Source organism: Protopterus annectens, chromosome 9.part0 (assembly GCF_019279795.1).
Source record: "Protopterus annectens isolate FY-2018-M chromosome 9.part0, PAN1.0, whole genome shotgun sequence".
NCBI lineage: Eukaryota > Metazoa > Chordata > Ceratodontiformes > Protopteridae > Protopterus > Protopterus annectens.
The window spans coordinates 750,341,333-750,358,877 of NC_056743.1; the positions used below are offsets into that span (position 1 = coordinate 750,341,333).

General features: G+C 40.5%; 1 protein-coding gene across 1 annotated transcript in view; it reads left to right on the plus strand.

The window, feature by feature from the left end:
• Positions 1-1,187: 1,187 nt before the first annotated feature.
• The window catches only part of LOC122811507 (1-phosphatidylinositol 4,5-bisphosphate phosphodiesterase delta-1-like), a 969,949-nt gene continuing 953,591 nt past the window's right edge, over positions 1,188-17,545 (plus strand). Inside the window, exon 1 of the mRNA XM_044083389.1 lies at positions 1,188-1,440. Within this exon, the coding sequence (XP_043939324.1) occupies positions 1,413-1,440 (28 nt within the window). The 5' untranslated portion in view covers positions 1,188-1,412. The remainder of the gene's footprint in view (positions 1,441-17,545) is intronic.

Genomic DNA, 17,545 nt, shown 5'->3' on the forward strand with positions numbered 1-17,545 from the left:
AAACTAATCTCCTAAACCCTCAGCTCTACTACTATAGGCCTACTATAGCCCCCTCCTTTCTCTCCCCCCTCCCATTCTCCATACTATTTATCCCCCCCACTTCCTATCAGTGTCTGTACATTTTCCTTCTTTTGAACACAATTATCCTTTTGTTTTTACTCTCATATGTAGTAAATTTAGACCATTGCTGTCAGTGCAACCCTTAATGTTCATAATTTTTCTTTTGTTTTTCTCTTTATAATTAAGTTTGTATTTGCATTGTTATTTTTAATAGTTTTTGTCCTGTATGTTTATCTTTGCTTTTGCCTGCTGGGACTCTTTCCCTTGGGTCTCTACTGAAAATGGGTTGCTTACTATCAGTGCAATGCAAATCATTAATAACCCTTTCTTTTTTACAATTATTTTGCATTGTGATTGTTATTTAATATTTGTATATTGTCACTATATCTTTACTTATGTTTACTTGGGCTTTTCCCCTCGGGTCTCCACTGAAAATAGGTTTGTTTGCAAACGCAGTTGGACTAACCCGGTTAACAAATGTGAAATAAAATAAAAATAAAGTAAATAAATAAAAGTAGTTGAGACACTATTATCTGCCATTTGCTCTTGCTCTTCTAAACCTATTATTAGTTCAAGAATCGGAGACAAGACCAAGCGATAATGGTGAACAATGGGCCACAATCAGGGTCAGATTTCCAATATTTCTCATTAAGTACTTTAAGTTGACAAGACAAATATTTTTGCATTAGAATGCATTTGTTGGAAGATGTGAAGTTTGAAACTTCATTTTTGTCATTATTTAGTGACTGCAATCCTCAGCAATTTGTCAGGAAACTATATATTTAGAGCGGCAGACCAAAATTATGAAGTAAAATTGGGACATTCTAAAACATATGGAGTTAAGAGCAATGACTATCTGCATTTGTTCCTACCAGAATGTATCAGGGTCTGAGACAGCAAAGGTTGCTACACTCCCTGAGTCCCTCCACCCATTTGTTTACGTGCAGTACCAACAACTTGTAAACAGATCGAGATAACGTAGAAATGGTAGCTGCAGATGTCTCAGCGCAAAGGAATGTGGACAGCCTCCTAGGAGAACTTGTGAATGTAGCCTAAACCCGCCCGCTGCACTAGGCGTAGCCGTAGTTCCTTACTAGTAGCTCTGACTACTTGTGGCACCTTTTACGCAACATCCGAACAAGCTGCAAAAGTTGTTGGGCTGGTATTCCAGCAGGGACACGCTTGGCGAGCTTGGAAGGGCACATTCTTGCTTTGGTGCAGAGGAGCATTCCACTTGAGAGTGTTGTGAAAAGTTTAATAAATCCAAAAGGACCGTACTCACTTTGATCTAGCAACTGGAATTTTAGACAACCGCTCATCTTCTTGCCTGCAAGCTGAACTTAGGGGAAGCCATGGATTTGAACGACAATGTTTATAAAAGTAAGCACAATTTAAATGTTCTTTTTAGTCGATCGGTGACAAGATTGGGGACATCACTTTGTACTGCAGTTTTAACTAAGGTTTTGTTAAGTACACGGCTTTGAAAATAATTCCGTGGCTTTGATTTCCTCAGGTACTCTGTGAAATGCAGTGGTTCGGGTCTGTATAAGGGCACAGGTCCAAAAATGTTGTAGCTACCAAAACGTGTTTTTCTCTGGTTTGGCATGTTTTAACACCGAAGTAGCATAGAAGGTGGCATAACTCCTGATGATGAATGTCTCTGTTTACCCCTGTTGAAGCAGGACTAATGAGACCATTAGAGTGGTCCGAGTCTGTGGATATTCGCCATAATGCGTGAGCAGAAACAATTGTGTTACTTAGTAAATGGGTGGGAGACACTCAAGGCAAGTCAGATGTGCGTGCAGAACACAGGTACCACACTGCAGGGTTGAATATTCACGGGGACAGCTACGTGCTACTTACTGACCACGCTTATTTGTGACATGCACTGTACAACGTGACGAAATAATATTAAATATTCTGTCAGGTAACAGCTGACCGCTCTCCCTGGAATTGTATGTTCTTATAACATTATATATTCTGCAGAATTTCCAGCGGCCACTGGATGAGAGTTGGAGTAACTGTGTAGGCAATGTACTCGGGTGCACCGACCTAGAAAGTTCGCTGTGCTGCATTTTTGGGTGGAAGTTAGGGTTTCAGCGCTTTGATTCTAATGAGTTATTAACGTGTTTTCCTTCTATTGTGTTTACCAGTAGCATTGTTTCTGTTTTTATTCGTCAGGTTCTACCTCTCAGCACTCTTGTCCTCAGTCCTCTTCAGAGTGTGACTATCCCCTTTCGAATTTTGTCCACTCCTCCATTGCTAGGTAGTGGTACTGTGAGTGGCTCTTTTGGGACATTTTGTACACTTTTAAGCAATACGTGTATATGACTATGCATCCCCATGGTTATCTAATAATGTAGTACCTCGCAGGATGCGCAGTAGCAAACCTCGCCCCTAAACGCCCACAACTTACCAAGCAAGCTACGTTAATAGTAAGTAGCTGTCATGTATCTGTCACCGGAATAATAAAACAAAGCAGTGAAAAGCCTTTTATTGGAATCGGAATGTATAAAACAATAAATAGCCAGGGAGTTGTTATGGTTAGGCTTGTATAGGCCCTAGGGCCGATAGCCTAGTACCAACCTATGAGCAAGAGGAATACATAGCAATGTATTCCTCCCAGGGTGTGGAGATGAGGTTTCCTGCATATCCCCCTTTTAGCAGATTTAATAGGATGTGCAGAGATTTGTAAATTAGCATTCACCCACCTCCCAGTGGTGCACACACTGTTATGGAGAGCTTGCAGTTTTGGTTACTTACACTCAGCTGTTTTGGCAGTAGGATGAATAGTAGCTTGCAGGATGTCTAGTCTGTCCATCCGGGGCTGGATTTCCACTGATCCAACTCCACCCCAAAGCCAGGCAATAAGTGCTGCAGAAATCCGGACACTCTGTCAATGGAATGGGTTAAAGTCATTAAGTGTTAAGATTACTTGTTACCTTCATTGAAGGTTGTGCGTCAGGGCCGGCAACTCTGCACGTAAAAATCTACTGCCAATTATTAGCGGACCGGAGTTCCGCTGTGGCCACCCCTAACTGGGAAAAGCCGAAAGACACAACAAAAGGTGTTTAAACATAATTTAAGGGAATGTTTTATTTTCCTTTTTCATGGAAATCTTGGGCTATGATTTTGCTGGAACTATTTTGTGTATTTGTTGAAATTAGGTAACCAGGAGGCAAATGCACCTGGCTTGTTTGAATTAGGGGTGATATTGTAATGTACTGGCTGAGCTTCAGTTTCGCGCAGGAGGGGGCATGGTCCGGATGATTGACGAGTAAACCTGAATATGAAATGAGGCATGATTGGTATGGCATGCATATTAGCCACTGACATCATGTATACAATGATTGTAGATGAGCAGTATTTGCAACAGGTTTGCTAACAGATTATTAAAACAAGTTCATCGGAACGTTCTGTAGTAAGAGCTGCTTAACTCAGCTGCTCATCTACATTCATTGTATGCATGATGTCAGGGGCTAATATGCATAGCATGCCAATTTCAAAATATAACCTTCCTTTTAGGGAAGAATGGTATTTCATGTAGCATTACACTAGTCTTGCTGGTGATAATGGAAAGCATGGGTCGTGCGTAAGCCGCAGTTGGTATATCCAAGTGGTGGGGGTCTAGGGGGCATGCCCCTTGCAAAAGCAAAGAGAAAAATGTAATTGCTGTTTCTATTACAAGAAAATACTTGGAAATCGCGTTAAAATATTCACGCCTTTGACGTCCTTTTCTGGCTTGAAAACCACATCGTGCTGATTATTCATGAGAGCAGCAGCACGTCAGTCCGCTGGGGTGGGGTTTGGGCAGCGCTTGCTACTGCACATCTGGTGAGCCAGTGCAGCAAGGTATCACTTTTTTCAGATGTACATACAAAATGCAGAGGACACTGCTCGAGTTATATTATGTGTTATTGACCAATTAAATTCACAGATAGACGTAGATTTGCTGTGACATATGTGTTATTGACCAATTAAATTCACAGATAGACGTAGATTTGCTGTGACATTAAATAAATCAAATTAACTGGAGTGAATAAATCTGTGTATTTCCATGGCAAATGAAATAAAATGAAGGCTATAAAGGAAAGGAGGGGCTGTGTAGTGTGCTGTCAAGTACGTTCCTTTTGCTTAACGGGTAAAGAAAAGTGGCACTTACTTTTGGGGGCAAATCACAGTGAGTTATTTCCCTCTGCGTCATGAACAGCATTATATATAAGGCAAATGCCAGAGAGAATGATATGTCTCATTGTAGTAGACTAGTAGTGTAAAAGCTTTCCTTTTGTGCGTTACTGTAAACAGTATGTATTTAAACTGTTGTTAAACGCCAGAAAGCCGGGCTCTAATTTGCAGGTTAATGCTTGTTTCCATCATTGTCCCAAGGGAGGTGAGCACACTAATCTGGATTCTGGGAATTATTTTTCAGTGATTGTGTGTGTGTGTGTAGGAGTGTGTGTGAAAGAGTGATGAGCACAACTGTAAAGATCATAGCACAGCTAAAACATTGCATAATTATGAGAGGAAGATTTAATCTCTGTCAGTAGTTAAAAGAGAGAGAGACAGAGATTTTAGTAGGGGAAATACTCATTTGCTGACTCCCATTTCATCTACAGAGCAATTGAGGCAAAGTAAGCCATGGGCAGATTTTAAAATTATAAGTACATTTAACCTGGAACAGTAAATAAAGTTCCAAAGCCCTTGATGTCCGTATATTGTTACACCAATATTCATCTGACCATATAAAGCGGATCATTTTACATTTGTTAACTGGTTCACTGGTCTGAGGACCCTTTTCAGCTATGCCCTTAGCCACAGTGGCATAGACAAATAAAGTAGGGTATTACAGTAACATAGCATTTAGGTACAGAGACAATATTTACATATATTCCTACTGGTAATAACCAAAAATACCATTCACCTTTAGTGCCTTTCACTGACATAACATAGCTCTCTAAGAAGGTTAAATGCATTATACAGTGCATAATACCTTCTGCAGGAGGTGATATGCATCAAACAGATGGTAGCAGAAAGAGCATAGCATGCTCAGGGTTGATTGTATGAATCTTCCATAAAGGTTCTAATTGGTTCCTGGACAACTACCCCTCCCCTCGAACATGTTGTTCAACAAGTAAAAAATGCAACATTCAACATATTACATCATTATAAAATCAGTGTAAACCATTTATAACTAATTGTTCCTTTCCAAAGCTTTCAATTTCAATAAACATGCAATTCAACAGTGTTCATTTAATCCCAGCCAGCTATCAGCACTTAAAGTAAGTTGCCATATTAATTTTTTTCTCTCGGGGTATAAAGCACTTGGTCCGGCCCTTTTCCTTTCCTGGACACTGTCTATTACCAAGTATTTAAACTGGTGCTTGGAGTTTTCCTGAGTATATTTTGCCAAAGCATTACTTGACAAAACATATTCAGGAAAACTCCGAACATCAGTTTACACTGATTTATAATGATGTAATACATTGAATGTTACATTTTTACTTGTTAAACAACATGTTTGAGGGGAGGGTTAGTCGCCCAGGAACCAACTAGAACCTTTATGGTAGATATAAAAAGGTGGGTTTATTAGAATTGATTGTCTGATAAAGTTCTGTATTAGTGGAATGAAATCGCTTATTTTATTGTTATTTTACATTTGTGTTGGTATTAGCATTTTCTGCTTCCCACGGTAGTGGTGCTGCGGTAGCGTTGTTGCCTCACAGCAAGACGTCCCGTTCATTTCTCAGCTAGAGCGTCTTCTGTGTGGAGGCATGCGTGAATGGGCGTGCCTTCGTTGAAGGTTGTGCATCAGGGCTGGTAACTCGGCACGCAAAAATCCACTACCAAACATTAGCGGACCTGAGTTCCGCTGTGGCGACCCCTGACCATGATAAGCCGAAAGACACAACAACATTAACATTTTCTGCTTCATTACTTGGACCAGTCGCTCTCTGTTTCTGATGTTTGTGTTTGAGTTGGTCATTTTTCTTTGACTTGTTGAATAGAAACCTGTTATAGGCAGATTCCAAAACTCCAATGGTACCTGTGGAAAAATAGCAAAAAAAAACATAGGAAATTGGTTGTATACACACATTGTCTATTTACAGAAAAAAATGCGGTGATAGTGTAGTGTACTGGCTCACCAGATGCGTAGTAGGAAGCACCACCCAAAACCCTCCCGTTGTTGTACGTCCAGTCAGACCTATTGACTATTCATCTGGTGTTAATGAATATTGATTCCAATGTATGAGAATGCTAAGAAAACATGCATTTTCCGAACATAAAACATGCATTTTCCGAACATAAAACATGCCACAATTGCCACAATGTATGACAATCCTGTATTTAAAATAAAAATGCATTTCTGAATATAAAACATGTTTCCGGAACATGCCGCAATTGGCACAATGTATGACAAGGCTGTATTTAAAATAAAAATGCATTTCCAAACATAGGCACATACACACAGGGCTACACTACAAGTATGTTTATTTTGGTGACCTCCACTAAACCAGAAATATCCATGCAATAAGAAATACAGATACAAATACAGAATAACAGAACTGATACAGCTGAATAGTAGGATTTTCGAGGTGGTAACTGACAATAGTCGGACTTGCAAGGTGTGAGGAGGTTATGATGTTGATGTGTGAAGATAAGTATGAAAGTAACCGAGCTACATGTATGCTTTTAGATTTAAGGTGATATTTGTCAAGTACACTTCTCTCCGAGCTACGTTTCTTGAAATTGAGATATTTGTCAAGTACACTTAATTGTAGCTTTAGATTTACATTGGAAGAGTACATAACTGTAATGTGAATGCTTTTACATTTAAGGTGCTATTTGTAAAGTACACTTGTCTCCGAGCTACGTTTCTTGAAATTGTAGCTTTAGATTTACATTGGAAGAGTAAACGGGGCCACATTAATTGTATGCATGATGTCACTGCCTAATATGAATGGCACGTCAGTCATGCCTCATTTCATATGTAACTTTTCACACCAATCACCGGAGCCATGCTCACTCCTGCGCAGAACTGAAGGTGAGCCAGACACTACACTACACTATCGCCAAAAATGCAAGGTGTATGTATAAAAATAATAGCCATTGTGGAGACTTTGTGCCTGATTCCAAAGTACTTGCTCTCAGTGTCAGTGAACATTTACAGTGAGTGCAGGATTTTTGAAACCTGCCTGACCCCCCATATAAGCCTGTTTATAGACAGGCCTTAAACTGAAGTAAGTCAATTACCCTGACAGCAAGTCTTTTGGAATCAGGTCAGACTTACACTGAGAGCAACTCTTTTGGAATCTGGTTCACTGAATTATCCTGCTGTTTTTCTAAGTTACTGACATCACAACATTATTTTGCATGTAGGTTTTTATTCAGCAACACAGAAATAAATGGATATCTTTCTATGGTATACTCATGGTATGCCTTCACCTTATTTTGCTTTTCTGTTCACATTTGTTCGTAAACCTGGAAAATGTTTTTGTCTTTGCCAGATTGCCTGCCCATAAAAGGTACCTATCATATTAAAATGTAGTTTTGTAGATAATTTTGCCCCATAGCATTGAGTCTGTGAATAGCAAAAGTTAATCTGGCTCAGTTTTTAATTTATTTGTTTTGGATATGATAGATACAGCTGCATTAAATATGAATATGGTGAGAACTGCTGTTGTAACTAGTGAGTTATTAGCACGTGCTAATGTTGGTCAAGTGATAATGTATTTTATATAACATGCAATGGTAATATATGCTTAAGGATGCTGGTAAACCAACACACTATCTTGCACTTTGAATCATGTATGTGTTTTTATCGCATTCCTTTACAGGCAATCTAAGGTAAATATAAACAGATACACAGGTACACACACAAGCGTGTTCAGTAGATAAATGCATTCCAAAGGTATGCCATCTTTTCAGAATAAATACTTCTTAGAAACATGTTTTTCTCACATTACCTGTAAAGTGAACCATGTGGTTACTTGTGATGTGTCCTGATGCCCTGTTATTTGTTTTAGCCTTATTAATTTCCACTGCCTTTCATTTTGAGTCATTTCTGTTGGCTAGTGCTGCTAAACTTTGTGTTTCAGCCACACCACCTTGCTCACATTGGATAGTACAGTCAAACGTTGCTAGACATATTTATTAAACACACACACACACACACACACACACACACACACACACACACACACACACACACACACACACACACACACATTGCTTTGGTCTAGTGTGTTGTGTTTCTTCCTTCCACGCAGTCTTATTTTTACTTCAGCAACACTGTTGTTTTTTCCATCTGCCACCTTTGCTTATGAGTTCTTTTTTGTATTATTAGTGCTTGTATTAGTGCCATCCCTTTTAGGTTTGTTTTGTACTAGTGGTGTTTGTGTTAGTGCCATCCCTTTTAGGTTTGTTTTGTACTAGTGGTGTTTGTGTTAGCGCCATCCCTTTTAGGTCTGTTTTGTACTAGTGGTGTTTGTGTTAGTGCCATCCCTTTTAGGTTTGTTTTGTACTAGTGGTGTTTGTGTTAGTGCCATCCCTTTTAGGTTTGCTTTGCACTAGTGGTGTTTGTGTTAGTGCCATCCCTTTTAGGTTTGTTTTGCACTAGTGGTGTTTGTGTTAGTGCCATGTCTTTTATGCTTGTTTTGTACTAGTGTTACTTGTGTTAGTACCTTCTCTTTTAAGTTTGTTTTGTACTACTCGTGCTTGTGTTAATGCCCTCCCTTTTAGGTTTAGTTTGTACTACTGGTGCTTGTGTTTATGCCCTCCTTTTTAGGTTTGTTTTGTACTACTAGTGCTTGTGTTAGTGCCATCCCTTTTAGGTTTGTTTTGTACTAGTGCTGCTTGTGTTAGTGCATCCCTTTTAGGTTTGTTTTGTACTACTAGTGCTTGTGTTAATGCCCTCCCTTTTAGTTTGTACTACTGATGCTTGTGTTAATGCCCTCCTTTTTAGGTTTGTTTTGTACTAGTGGTGCTTGTGTTAGTGTCCTCATTTAAGTTTGTTTTGTACTAAAATCAGTCTCTACAGGAATCACACTTTTTTGCTAGGTTGGCCTTTTGGTACCTCTAGTCTGTTAAGATGTTACCACTGAAGTACAAATGTATTTGTGCCTACTAAATTTACTGTTTGGTCCCAACATTTTTTCATCAGCTGGATATAATACAATCTCGGATGTTTTATTTCCTTACTCAAACTGGGGCTGTTTATCTAAATTATTTGAGCCTATCCTGTGAATGCACTTCTAGAGGTGCAGCTGTACAATGGTAATATGAACATTTAAGATAAATACCCTGAAATGCAAGAGAAAATGAAGAAGCACTTATGCATTTATTTCAGGGTCGGTCTTTGGTCAACTGGTGCTGTAGGCAAAAGGCCTCCACAGCTCACCCACAACACCAGTCTGTGCTCCCATCCTGGTGTAACAACTCCATCCAGATTATTGGAAAAGCATCCCTGCTACAGCAGCACCCTAGGCAGCTGCCAGGTTGGCCTATGCCTAAGGCTGGCTATGATTTATTTATTTCTTTGTGTTTGTTGGTTGGTTAGTTTGTTTATTTGTTACTGATTAGGTCTTTTTATGACTGTGGCCTTAGGACAGCAGCAAAGCTCCCCTTTGTTCATGGGGCATAGTAGCACTTTTGAGTGTTCTTCCTGTGCTGAATGTTTGGTGGAGGAGTAGTGGTCACACTCACACCTAGAGGGCAAACTGAAGGATGAGAAAATAAAGCAGTCTCCAGAGATCCCAACCAGTATTCAGAAATAATGGACTGTACTGGACAAAAGATTAGTGAGGAGATGGAGATGGGGCGGGGGTGGCTGTAATAAAACCTTGAAAAAACTGCAAAAGGTCAGAGGACAGAGGATGTGTGTAGACAACTTAGCGAATCTAGTGAGAGGTAGAAAAGTGACACAGGCAGATTACATACCAGTGGCAGTCCAGTCAAAGAAATGCAGGGGTGGGGGAATACCACATGAAAGGACCCAGTGCAGGTACTGGAGCATGTCAAAGGAGGCACGCAGTGCAGTGCAGTGCAGTGCAAGAAAACTGATGAGTAGTTCTAAGAGAACAGCTACTGTCATGTATAACACCAGACATTTGCATAACACCAGACATTTACTGTAACACTGTCGTGCATAACATCAGACATTTACTGTAACACTGTCATGCATAACACCAGACATGTACTGTAACACTGTCATGCATAACACCAGACATTTACTGTAAAACTGTCGTGCATAACACCAGACATTTACTGTAACACTGTCGTGCATAACACTGTTGTGCATAATACCAGACATTTACTGTAACACTCATGCATAACACCAGACATTTACTTAACACTGTCGTGCATAACACCAGACATTTACTGTAACACTGTCGTGCATAACACCAGACATTTACTGTAACACTGTCGTGCATAACACCAGACATTTACTGTAGCACTGGAGAAGAGTAAAGACAAGTTTGTTCCAGAACAGAAATTTAAGAGGATGCAGTTTTAGGAGAAAATAGAAGAAACATTTCATAGTTATTACATTTTGGCACACATTGTTAAACAGTAATTTGGGAATTGTGGTATGTGTGCTAAGGGACTGCAGTTTTAATATTCTTAACTGTTAATCTGTTGTACACTCCACTTTGAAAAATGTGCTTGCTGTCTTAAATTATTGCCTTGCAACTTTGCAGCTAGAAATAAATTTGATGCATTCCTACTTATTTGTTTTATGTAATTTTCTATATAATTTATCTGATTGTACTGCATAGTGGTAGGCTTAAATGCTTTAATAAACTTAATAGTAATTATGGACTTCCATGAATCATAACATTTGTTTAAATATTGGAAAGTTATTACTGAGTACAGAAAATCTCATCCTTGCCTGCTTGGATTAGCTACACCTAAGCAGGATATATAATGACCAGCATTAGTTTAGAAAACTGTGAGAACTAAGATGGCAGATACTTTATTTATTTATTTATTCACCAGGTAGTGTCCAACTAGGCCAGAATCCCATTTTCAGTGGAGGCCCAGGGAGAAAAGCTCCGTAATATAGTTATAGTAATTGAATACAGAAAAATTAACATGATTGAGAATATACAAATTGACTTTTTTGGTTTAATTTGTCCATAACAGACTTAAAGTTATGGGCTTTCAGAACTGCCATATAGCTGAATCACCTAATGTCCTTAAGGGGCAGTTTGTGTATATCCCATGTTACCACTACTAAAATATTTTTTTAGAAATCACAAAGTGGAAAATGTAGCTTGATTAGGTTCATAGGTTCGTAGGTAGGTACTAGGCTATCGGCCTTGGGGCCTATACAAGCCCAGCCAAAAAGGTACCTTGGCTTTTGCCACCCAAGAAAATTATTTTCCTGTGCCACTGTCGAGCAGAGCCACAGAGGTGATCCCCGGGGTGAATTTCCTATTTCCCATCCAATCATCAAGATTTTTCTTGAAGAGTGCAAATGAGGAGCTTTGTTTGATATAGATAGGTAGTTTACTCCAGAGTATGGGAAGTCTCTGGGACAGGAATTTATCCCTCTGGCATGTTCTGTTTATTGTGGTGAAAAGTTTTAGGTCCCTAGAGCATGTAGCTCGGAGGGATTGGGATTTCTTTAAGTGGAGCATGTCCAACAGCTCTGGGTTTGACATAGTTTTGTATGTTAGGCAGAGATCACCTCTGAGTAGGTGATATGCGACGGAGTAAAGCTGGAGTTTTTTGAGATGGTCTGCGTAGGGCATCTGTTTGAGGCCAGTAACCCTCTTTCTGAGGTATTTCTGTGGCCTTTCCAGTTGTTGTAAATGTCTTGTGAGGTACATAGCAAAAGGGGGGTTGTACTCTATAATGGGTCTAATGAGTGATGAGTAGAGGGGAACAATGACCTCTTTTTTTCTGGATGAGAAACCTTTTGTGATGAGGTGTGCCACTTAGAAGGATTTCCTGACTGCTGTGGCAATGTAATTATCAAAGGAGAGACTACTGTCCACCTGTGTCCCAAGGTCTCTTATCACACTTTCAGTATTAATGTATACTACTGCCTATGTTGTAGTTCATGGGTACAGAATTTTTACCAAAGGGGATGACAATGCACTTTTTGGCATTGAGCTTGAGGCCATGGCTTTGACACCAGGCATCTGTCTCAGTGAGGCCCTTTTGTAGGATGTCCACATCGTTAGGAGTTTCAATTATGGCTCCTAGTTTGCAGTCATCTGTGAACTTCGTTAGCCAAAGACCTTCTGTCTTAGCCTGTACTTCAGAGAAGTAGATACCAAACAGGAGAGGACCCAGGACTGAACCCTGTGGTACTCCACTTGTCACTGGTCTGAAGTCAGATTTGGAGTCTGCTACTTTCACAGTGTGGGTTCTGTCAGTGAGCCAGTTGGCAACCCATCTTGTGACATAGGGATTTATACCTAGTTTAGTGAGTTTATCTATAATTCTAGAGTGGGGAATGGTGTTGAAAACCTTGGCAAGATCTAGATTGGCTGTGTGTGAACCACCTTACCCTTGTCTACGGCTTTGGTGACTGCTTCAAAGAAGTCTATCAGGTTTAGGAGACATGACCTGCTTTTTACAAACCCGAACTGGGTGGGGTCCAGAGTTTGGAGATTACCAATGTCTTTGTTTATAAGTTCCATGATGATACGTTCCAAGGCCATGCAGACCAGGTTCACCAGGCTAATGGAGCGGTAGTTCCCGGGGTCTGTGGTGGCTCCACCCTTGTGGAGTGGGATAACCATCGCTATGCGCCATTCAGCAGGCACAAAGCCTGAGGTGAGGCTATGATTGAACATGGTACTTAGGTGGTGTGCCAGTTCATTCTGTAGTTCGTGTAGAACACAGCCTGGGATGTTGTCTGGCCCCATGGATGCTGTGTTCTTGGCTTTGGAGAGTGTGTTTTTTACCTGTGCAGCTGTGATTACGGGAACTTTGCATTCTTCCGGTATAGAGATGGGCTCTTTAGGGGGTGAGAAGGGAGTAAAGTTAGCACTGAACCTTCTGCCAGGATGTTGGCAATATCAGTTGGGTCTGTATATTTAGTGCCATTGTGCTATAACTCAGAGCAGAACTGAGTGTTGCCATTGAGATTCTTGACAACTATAGAATGCTTTGTGGTTGTCTTTAAAATCAGTGGCAATTTTGTTTTCATAACTAGCTTTGGAGGATTTTATCAGGGATCGCAACTTCTTACAGAGGCTGACCAGGTAACTCCTCCACTCATGGGATTTTACTCTCTTTTGCAACAGTTTCTTCCTTCTGTTGTACAGTTTGTTTATGGCAGGGGACCACCAGACTGGCTTCCTTTTTTTGGAGGATAGCATCTTGGTTCTGTTTGGGATAGCACAATCCATGCACTCATGTAAGTGCTTATAAAGTGCAATTGTGTAGGATTCAGTAGTCATAACTGTATTGTCCATCTGCATGGGTGTCATGAAGTTCACCACTTCTGTCTTAAGAAGCATGAAGTTGGTTTTGGAGAAATATTTTACCATGGTTTCCATAATGGGGGGTGGAGGCAGGATGTGGATATCTAGGGTAATTAGCTTATGGTCGGATCGGACCAGTGAGGCATTGACTTCAGGTGTGGAACACCGGTCACTCATGTTGGTAATGACTAGATGTAGGATATTGTTGCCCCTGATGGGGGTGTGGATAAGTTGATCCAGGGCATTGGAGTTTATGAATTCCAGAAAGCATTGAGCGAAGGAGTTGGTATATGAGTAGTTTTATAGGTTCATAGGTTGGTACTAGGCTATCGGCCCTAGGGCCTATAGAAGCCTAGCCATAACAATTCCCTGGCTATTTCTTCCCACACTATTTACTTCCCTGGACCCTTGTCAAGCAGGGCAACTGACGTGATCCCCGGGGTGAATTTCCTTTATCCCATCCAATTGTTAAGGTTCCTTTTGAAGGGGGCCAAAGAGGCACTCTGCTTGACATGTATGGGCAATCTATTCCAGAGTCTGGGGAGTCTCTGGGTCAGGAACCTATCCCTCCAGCATGTTTTGTTTACTGTGATGACAAGGCTTAGATCCCTGGAGCATGTGGCTCTGAGGGATTGGGATTTCTTTAAGTGTAGCATGTCCAACAGCTCTGGGTTTGACATGGCCTTGTACGTTAAGCAGAGATCGCCTTTGAGTAGACGATATGCGACAGAGTATAGCTGGAGTTTTTAAGGCGGTCAGCGTAGGGCATCTACTTTAGGCCTGTGATTCTTTTAGTGAGGTATTTCTGTGGCCTTTTCAGTTGTTGCAGATGTCTTGAGAGGTACATATCAAATGGGGCATTGTATTCTATAATGGGTCTAATGAGGATTGAGTACAGTGGGACAATGACCTCTTTTTATCTGGATGAAAAGCCCTTAGTGATGAGGTGTGCCACATAGAAGGATTTCCTGACTGTTGTGGCGATGTGGTTATCGAAGATTTTCCCAGTTAATGGTGGGGTAGTTGAAATCACCCATTATTAGAGTGTGTGACTGAACCCTAATATTTTCCAGTACATCAAGAAAAGAGGAGTAGGAATCCTGGGGCATGGTGGGTGATCTGTAGCAAGCTACAATTTGGATTGCAGTTTTGCCCAGAGTTAGTTGCACTTGGATAACCTCGACTGCATTATACTAAGCAGCTATTTTGGAGCTGTGGATATCCTTAATGAATACGGACACACCTCTACCTTTGGTGTTCCGGTCCAGGTTACATGGCCGAAAAGTGTGGTATGAGTTATAGCCTAGTAGTGCAGGGGTGCTCTCTGGAGCCTTGAACCAGGTCTCAGTCACTGCACAGATATCGATGTCCTCCATTTTAAGGAGTGCCTCGAGTGAGTGCATTTTGAGATTTAGACTTCTAGCATTGAGTAGCATTACCCTCAGTTTTTGCTTGCCTGTTCCTGTTACGGCAGTGAATTTGTCATTTGAACCTTGCCTAAAAAAGGCACTATAGGGGTGGCAAGAACCTTAGTCAGAATCCGGAATCCCAGGGGTGACAGGTGCAGGCCATCTCTGGCAAAATATCATGGTCTGTTGACCATGTCATCCCAGGCAGACAGATATTGGATCCCTTTAGAATGGCACCAGAAGCTTAGCCAATTGTTGAAGTCAATCATTTTGTCCTTGTACTGTGGCATCATTGTGGGTGATGGCAGAATGGTACTCAGGGCTAGGGTCATACCTGCCTGGGCTACAAGATTGGAGAGCTCTTCCATGTCTCTTTTCATGTAGTCCAGGGAGGTATGTCTCAGGTCGTCCACACCAACATGGACAATGACAGAGTCATATTTGTACTTGTTGTGGCGTGACCTGAGTGCGTGGGTTATGTGGCGGATCCTGGTACCTGACAGCAGCTGACAGTAACTTTCTCCTTGTTTAGCCAGGTGAGTGGGACATCAGTGTGCCTGATTATAGAGTCACCTATGACTAGTGTGTTGGGTACGTTGTTTTGCTTTATTGGCTGTGGTTGAGTGGCACACTGAGTGTGCGGGCTATGTGTCATTTGGGTTGTGTTGGGGGGTGGAGGTTGCTTGCATTTCTGCTTTGGAGGTCTCTTTTGCTTGAGCAGATTATTACTGAGAGCCTCCGTGAATGTTTTTGTGTTTCTATGTGTGGATTTTGGTGGTGTAGATTTAGTGAGACTATGTGATGAGTGTGGTATGGTGCAAGTGTTTACCTTCTCCTCTTGACTGTCAAGTTCAGTCTTAATTGGAGAGAGCTTTACCTCCAGTTTGGCTAGATAAATACATCTCTCACAGGTTGTAGTGTTGGGTGGTAGGAGGAGAGGGTTGTCTGTGTACATGAGGCAATTTCTACATTGCCCCAAAATGCCCAGATTCATCAGATAGACAGGAGAGAACACTGGGAGCTGATCCTTGGACATGCCTGAATAAAAAACTATTTTCCTCTAGATAAGTGAGGAAAGTGAGTACAAGAGCTGTTTTTCTCTAAGCAAGTGAGGAAAGTAAGTACTAAAACTGTTTCCTCTAGGTAATGAGGAAGGTTGAGTGCTGTAGTATTTAGTAGGTTATTTAGTGCTTACAAGTTCTGAACAAGTGGAAAGTTGCAGATTTTTCTTTTAGTTTTTACAGACTATACAATTTATCATATGACATGTTGTGTACATGTGAAGAAAACAAAAAACAGCAAAAAACATAACATACTATAAGTTTACATTTTATTCAGTATGTGCTGTATGGTGGAAAACATTGTTATAAGAAAGCGGGCTGAAGAGGTGAATATATAAGCAAGAATGTACAGGCTGAAGAAAGACAAGATTAACATAGCTACGGTGAGTGAGAGAAAGAAGCAAATACATTTGGAATAAATGTTTTTACAAATTCAATATGTTGTCACTGGATACGTTATAGGATATGTAGTATGAGAGTGTTTGTGAATGTAGGAGCTGGGTAGGGGGACTGCAGAACGGCATGGGAGGTTAATTTAGCCAGAAGATGTGCAGGAACAATTGAGGAAAATATCCATAAGCTGTAGGTCAAAGCTGCACTCTGAGATTTCCAGGGGGCAGAAATCTGTGTCAAGTGCTTAGACAACACAGTGAGCATGTTGCTTTACTGATAGCGGCCAGTTGTAGCAATGCACTATTTGCAGTTTGCCAATATTTATCACATTTCCTTACCTGATCATGTAAGGCTGCTTTGTTAGTCATACCATGCTTATGATGTCATCATTGCTTTATGTTGCTAGGGAAACAGATCATTCAGCAGGAGAGAGCCAAGCTAAGCTGTCCATATTTCTGAGTACCAAACTGTGCCTGAGTTTACATGCTGGAGTTTGGTGAGAGCTTTCACTACCTCTTATACCTGATTCTCACCTTCAGACATTCGGGAAATATGAATAGTGGGATAGATTCTGTTGCTCTTTCTTTGCTTGCATTATGAATTATATAATATGTGTAACAAACATAAATGTGTAGCTGTGTATAGTATGTGTAACGAAGTTTTATATGTGTGGAGCTTTTCTCCCCAGGCTTCTGCTGAAAAAGGGTTATGTAATCCAGTCGGACTATCCTGGTAAACAAATTTCAAATAAATAAATAAATAAATAAATTAATTAGATTCTGTTTTCGGAACAGGAGTACAACAAGAAAAACATGGAACTCTGGTTACATACAAACTCTAAACTTTTTTGCATGAAATCTAACAAAAGAAAAATATACATGTTGTATTGTGGTCTGGGGATTAGGGGAGGTGAAGATCTTCTGCAAGTTGAAAATGATACATTATAGGAGTGTATTATTCAGGCAACACTGAGCTTGCAATATGTGACTGCCATCTTAAAGTATTCGGTAAGAAAAGACAATCTGTGATTGCTGTGCATCCCAAAGAAATGTGTAAAAGTAAAACTTAGCAGAAAGGTAGGTACTGTATGAGGGATTGTTACAAAAAATAAATGGGCATAAGAAGGAAAATATGCAATGATAGGAAAGAGCTTTTTATTTTATTTCATTTTTGTGAGACATAA